General features: G+C 40.2%; 2 protein-coding genes across 2 annotated transcripts in view; one reads left to right on the forward strand and one right to left on the reverse strand.

The window, feature by feature from the left end:
• The window catches only part of klf9 (Kruppel-like factor 9), a 1,648-nt gene extending 1,269 nt beyond the window's left edge, over nucleotides 1–379 (forward strand). Inside the window, exon 2 of the mRNA XM_034871276.1 lies at nucleotides 41–379. Within this exon, the coding sequence (XP_034727167.1) occupies nucleotides 41–315 (275 nt within the window). The 3' untranslated portion in view covers nucleotides 316–379. The remainder of the gene's footprint in view (nucleotides 1–40) is intronic.
• Nucleotides 380–3,051: 2,672 nt separating this feature from the next.
• fam219ab (family with sequence similarity 219 member Ab) overlaps nucleotides 3,052–6,981 on the reverse strand; it is a 9,443-nt gene continuing 5,513 nt past the window's right edge. The window contains exons 4-6 of the mRNA XM_034871278.1: nucleotides 6,857–6,937; nucleotides 6,712–6,766; nucleotides 3,052–4,894 (exon numbers count right to left, since the gene is read on the reverse strand). Coding sequence (XP_034727169.1) covers nucleotides 4,736–4,894; nucleotides 6,712–6,766; nucleotides 6,857–6,937 — 295 coding nt within the window. The 3' untranslated portion in view covers nucleotides 3,052–4,735. The remainder of the gene's footprint in view (nucleotides 4,895–6,711; nucleotides 6,767–6,856; nucleotides 6,938–6,981) is intronic.

Raw genomic sequence — 6,981 nt, forward strand, 5'->3', positions numbered from 1 at the left:
GTGTGTGTGTGTGTGTGTGTGTGTGTGTGTGTTTTCTCAGGTGAGCGCCCCTTTGAGTGCACCTGGCCAGACTGTGGCAAGAAGTTCTCCAGATCAGACGAGCTGACGCGTCACTACCGCACGCACACGGGCGAGAAGCGCTTCAACTGTCCGATGTGTGACAAGTGCTTCATCAGGAGCGACCACCTGACTAAACATGCCCGGCGACACGCAGGCTTCCATCCCAGCATGCTCCAGGGCTCCAGTGCGGCCAAGAGACGCCGCATGTCCGTGTCCTCATCTGACTCTGGAGACCGAAGCCCTGTTGGGGTGTGAGACACGCCCGTACTGCTGTACAGTACGTACACAAAGGTACAGGCAGCAGATACAGAGGCACACACAAACACAGACACACACATATGTGTGGTGGTGTAACTTTTACACAAATCCTGTCAAATGAATCAACTCAACCAGCCAAAACCAATTTTTTTTTTTAAATTTTTGTTTAAAGTTTGGTGCATGTAACACTGTGCAACAGCAAACAGACACAGTGTGGACCTGAGTGTAATCAAAGTAGAACTAGACCCGTCTTGTTCCCTGAGCTGACTGCTAGGTACTCAGGGTTATTCAGGCTACCGCTACATCACTGCAGTGTGGTAAAAAAAAGAAAAGAACATTTTTTGCTACGCGTAGGCCTCACATCCATCCACAATTCTCCGGTGTTTCCGAGTCCCTTTTTAAACGGAGACGTTTAGAAACCCTGCCGCCGCCACCCCTCTCCGGGGTCGCTTTGTAGTCTGGACAGTAACACAATAAGAGTTCTTTGGAAACTTCGAGTCATTCTTATTAGTTAGGTAGGCTTTCTAATGAGGTTCAACCTCATTGTCAGTCCAAGTTTAAGAAATCCCTGGGTTTACCTTTCGACATTGTTATTCTTTCTCCAAAGTATTTTCTTTATTTTTAACCGCAGACTAACGTAATCTACTCTCTGTTCACACCGGCATGCGCATGCCCAGTGTATTAGAGCCCGACCGATATATAGATAGTATCGGCCGATATTAGGCATTTCCAGATCTGTTGTTTCAACATTTATAAAGGCTGATTTAAAAAAAAGAGAATTTTTTTTATAGTTTATATGGAAAAATGATTCTAATAAATGATTTAAAAATAAAAAACGGACTGTCAACCATGTTATCAGTGTTGACGTTGCATAGTCTTTCCACCAGAGGGCGCTCTACAACGTTGCTGTAATAGAGCAAGATTTTTTTTTTAATATGTTTTTGTTCAAAGGACTTAAGTTTCATATCTGAAGTTTGTATTTTTTATACATTTCATTTATCAGAACTTTGATGTTCCTCTGTTCTGTTGTGACAGTAAAACAAATTATTATCATATTATTTTAGTGAGAACTCATAAATAACAACAAATAACTAATGTTAGGGAAACCTGTTTATCTTTTGTAACGCGTTTCTGGATTTCTTTTTGAAGCATATATCTGAATATCTAATTTTAAATTGACCATTATTTGTATCGGTATCGGCCTTAAAATTCCTTTATCGGTCGGGCTCTACAGTGTATGTGAATTGGGATACAGCATAGTACCCTGATATTTTCTGTGGCAATACTGTATCAATACACAAGCGCCAAGTATCACTCTTTTATCATATATGAGTTGGTCAGTTGGTCTGCTTGACAATCCCATTTTGCAGCAATACAATCCGAGAAATTTATCTTTTTAGATAAAACAGATGTTGACAAAGTTTTCTTTTGGAGACATCATTTGAAATTGGGAAAAATTAGAAGGCGGAGAAATTGTAATATATCTCTGAATATTGCAATAGGTTTTAAATCATTGTATCGTGACCTGAGTCTCGTGATGTTATGGTATGGTGAGGCCTCCGGTGAGACCCACCCCTAAGGTGAATGTTCATGCGATGCGCACCGTCAGACGCGTTAATATGGACGGAAATGAGTCCTGCTACGGAGCTAAAACTCTGTGTGGACGGAGATTATTTTTGTCTCAAAACAACACTTAAAAAACACTTTATCACTCGCAGTTGAAAGACTTTTGATGTCCAGACCGTAATGACTCATGCTTAGTTCTGTTAACCTTTAACAAGGACAAATGTGCCTCCTGGGAGGGTTTTGTTGCAAAAAATCAATTCTACATTTTTTTTGGGAAATACTACCTGAATAAACACGGTCAAATCCTTCATGTCGATATTCAATAATACGTTGAATTATTGAATATATTCAACACATGGCATAAGAGTGTCCCTTGTGCCACCAGTGCCAGTTTCTGTGTGTTGAACTTGTGTTTACTGTGTTAATGGACTGAATCGTATCAGGGAATAATGTGATTGGGATGCAAGCCCCCCCCCCCCGGTGGTGACATGGAAGCACAACATTTCTCACAAAAGAATGTCATAGAAATGGATTATTTTCCACATTTTGACGCAGACTCTGTTGATTAGTTTGATTGTGACTCAATTATTTCCATCATGTAGCATGTTTGTATGTATTTGTTTGGTACAATGCATTTGTTTTATTTGTCTGCTAATCTTTTATAATATTCCTAACAGGGTGAGAGGTTTTATCCGTCCACTTTAAGAGCTAGAAACATTGTTGATGTCATTAGTTTTCTTTTTATACTTGCCACATAATGCATTTAAACGTCCAGATAGAGTTTAAAGTTAGGTGTAATTAAGCTCGTAGGGACATAAACTACATTCATTTAGAGAGTGAAATTCTGTTTTTCTTTCCTGTGCATTATGTCAGCTGTGATTATATGTTGGTGCCTTTCAGGTCGAAGCCCTTACTTCTGATGCTACTGTACTGTCATCAGGGACTGTCATGGCAGAGCCCATGTTATCCAGTTTACACAGCTGTGGAATAATTACTGCTTAAACGTTTTAACATTAAAATTGTTTTTCTTTCTAAACATTTGCTCATTATTTCTGTCCCAAATCACACGACCATATCACACACACTTGTACTTCACACCTTTCATAAATGAAGCGCTGCACTACTCTAATGCTGATGAAAAAGTGCAAAGAAGTTGAACAAAATCAGTAAGGTAGGACAGGGAGTGCTTCATTAGCTTTGTGTTTATTCATAGTTTTCATACACTGCACATAACAATAACATTTTTAAATACTGTAATGGAAGTGTTTACATACATTACAAGAAAATCATTTTAAAAGAAAAGGATAACCAAAGAAAAACAGTTATCACCTGTGTCTATGTTTAAAAAAAAAAGCATAACTCCATGGACAGCAAATGCTTTTCAAATCAAGTCAACGATCCATATGGCAATAAATACACACATCTTTTAAACTTCTCTGTACTTAAGGCATACTCTAATTGCAAATGATCAACTGATTTAAGGGTGTCATAAATGAAGGATATTAGTGCTCCGAGTCAATGATGCTCCATGTTGCCATTACAAAACAATTTCCAACCCATTAGTCAAAAGAGACAAACAGATGCCATCTTTCTCCTTATGTTGGCGTTGTATGTCTGTCTGTAGGCATACATATGCGTGTGTGCGTGTGCGTGAGTGTGTGTGTGTGTGCGTGTGTGACAGATGAGAAAGGGTAAATCATTCTGCGGTCTTGAACTGTGTGCTCTCTTGATGCTTGGTGGTGGGAAGAAAGGAATGGCTAGGAAGGAGCTAAGACACAACAGATATAAGACACAACAGTGTGTGCTAAAAAAAAAAAAACTATCTAAAAGGCCCCTTTGGCCTTGATAATATGTCAATCATGTGAGCATCATGTGTTAAGAGTGTCGGTGCATGATATGTAATCTTCCCTTTTGACACAGTTCATTTCAGATAAGACACTGTGACTGCTATGCAGGAAAGAGCACACAGATACGGGTCCGACAATAACACCAATACAAGTCAAGCTATAGTGCCACAACAGTAGCATGTGATTGCACAATAGAAATAGGGCGAAAGTCAAATGTGCAACAAGCTATTTCCTTATTTTTTTCTCAACTACTCAGTCCAGTGCTCTTCATGCAATTTGTTCCTCAGCCATTCAATTTCATACATTCATCCCTAAACGCTGTATTGAAACATATCAAGCCAGTAGGGCAAAGAAAGTAAAAGTGTTGAGGGTGGTGTGAATGAGTGCAACGACCTGGCCTGTGCTACATAACAACCCTGTACGGTACAATAAGTACGGCACGGGACATCTTCTATTTAGGGATCCAAAGACCACAGTCTTCTGAAATATCTCCACATCAACACATACAATCATACTTATGAAAAAACTAAGCATTTAAATTAAAACTAACAAATGAAAACAAAACCTAGAAAAATGCTAAAACTGCAACTCGGCGGTTATGATGTTTCTTATTCTTGAGGGAAATGGAATTCACGTTATAGAATCAATTGACCTTCTGTTTTCTGTCCACTAGTATCAGTGTGTTACGTCACATCATGTTCCCCAGGAGAAGGCCTCTCAAACACGAGTGCACGTCCTACCATAGGAGGAAACCACCGCTTATACTCATATTTTAAACACATACATATTTTCAAATGTGTTCCTTCCCCTAGATGTTTTTTAACACTCTTCCTGTTAATTGGATTATTTTGTCATCGTCATCATCATAGCACTTAACTGTCGTTACAATACTCTACCAATGCTTCACTGTAACCACTGTGGCGGCGAAGTGAACTCACAGCAGATGAAGATTGGGGGTTACATTGTGTGGAGAGGGGGGAGAGGCAGAAGGTCAGAGGGCGGGGTTACTGTATTTGACAGGTGGTGGAGGAGGTTGCCTGGCAGCACATGCAGGTGGGGTTGACAGATTTGGGCGGGATCAGATCCAGGTCCTCGTCGTCAGGGATCTCGTCAAGGCGGTAACCATCTTTCAGCAGCTGGATGTTCAGGTCCTGATTGATTTGCTGGAGAAAGAGAAGGATAGACAGAGGATAGACTGTAAAAAACAACTCCTCCGCCTACTGTATACATGTGAAGCCAGAATATCCGGCATAGGGTCTCCGCCATCTTTTAACGTTGGAACCAGAGTCTGCGCAGCAGTGATCAGCGGTGGAGCTGTGGTCAAAGTCACTGCCATACACCCGCCTGACCAGGGGCGTAGTTGTATTCTCAACTATATATATATATACATATATACTTGTGTATATATTCAAATATTTGTTCTTGTATTTTATCCTATTATTATTGCATGTATATATTGTATCCTAGTATTTCATTTATATTTATATTCTGTGTGACTGATTTTGCTGCTGTAACACTGTCATTTCCCATTCCCATTCTATCTATCTATTTATCTATCTATCTATCTATCTATCTATCTATCTATCTATCTATCTATCTATCTATCTATCTATCTATCTATCTATCTATCTATCCATCCATCCATCCATCCATCCATCCATCCATCCATCCATCCATCCATCCATCCATCCATCCATCTATCTATCTATCTATCTATCTATGTTCATGAGGAGGATTTTAATTGAAAAGATCCTCTCCTAATTGTCTCACCAAATCACGGATTCCAAGAAGCCTGCATTTCATCTAAGATTTATGGAAACATCCATTTGGGGTTAGTGTAGGGGGACCCGGGGGCATGCCCCCCCAAAGAAATTTTTGGCCCAAATTTAGTAGCCCCCGCACATTCAAATGCCACAATTCCATCATATACACTGATCTTAATTACTGCATTTAATGAGTTTTCTTCCCTATATTTTTGTATATAAGTTTATTATATGTTAATCTATTATAGCCTGAGTCTATCAATGAATTGGCGCAACCCCAGTAACGTGGCAACTCTGGATTATTAACGTGAGTAACTCTGGATTATTCAGGTTCCGGCAATATATACAACTTTTCTCCTTTTTTTTAAGCTTGTGACTTAAGCTGGGTAACCATGGCGAACCCTTTCACAGATGGCTGTAAGGATCACTTGGAGCGTTGTCATCACAGTAACGTGATGACTAGTACTGTCCTGCTGTGATTTCTTTTTCAACAATGCTTTGTTTGCATGCAAAACAGAAGCAATGTCTTCATTATAGCACTGTCTACTTTCAAAATCCCAGAATTGATCTTTTTATGTAATAGTTGTCTAGTCTCCTGTAGATAACCTGCATACTGTACTGTACTGCATAAACAACAACCACAATCCCCTAGTCAGCTACAGACCAATCCTACTGTTGCCACGGTGCAGTGCCTACTCACAACTCGCTGTTAGTCAGTACAAAGATAGACGAGACAATTGGTTGCAAGTGAACATTTACTGTACAATAGCTAACTATATGATAGCTAATTATTTCTCCATACAAATAGTCAGAAACAGATAATGGATGTGTAGGATGAGAGCGTGGATTGCTCTGGGAGTAAAATATGATGATGTATCTGTAATTTGCACTTAAATTGGCAGCAGCAGCACTGAGAGACAGGATTTGCAGGAGCAGACACCCAGCGATGACATTTCATTTGATTCCCCGCTTTTTGTCTCAGGCACATTTGCGTGCAGGTGTGTCTGCAATGTAACGATGCGCTTGTGGCGAGCACACATGCCTTTGGAAATAACACGGATGAGCAAGTTTGATATAAATGGGTTGGCTTAAATAGGCCTAGCTCTTGGCCTTTTGACAATGACGGGATATGGAGGGAAGAAAGCAAGGGAGAAAGTGAATGAGAGCGTAAACGTGAGGCAAAGAAGCAGATATATATGCTCTCTCACATAGCTCACCTCAGCGGAGGAGTATCCCGACGATGAGTATCTGGACATGTCAAAGTCATCATCACTGAAACAAACAAAAACCATAAGTTAGCTTGTCATTTCTGTGGTATTGGTGCTTATGTGGCAAGAAGTTAATTCATGTGTGTGAGTTCACCTGTCTGTGTCTAGGGCCACCAAGGGCTTCTCATCTGGGCTCTGGTCTAAAGAAGAATAGCCTTTATTGGGCACAACCAACCTGCAGGGAGGGAACAGAGACAGAGAGAGAGAGAGAGAGAGAGA

This window comes from Etheostoma cragini, chromosome 5, assembly GCF_013103735.1.
Source record: "Etheostoma cragini isolate CJK2018 chromosome 5, CSU_Ecrag_1.0, whole genome shotgun sequence".
Lineage (NCBI taxonomy): Eukaryota > Metazoa > Chordata > Actinopteri > Perciformes > Percidae > Etheostoma > Etheostoma cragini.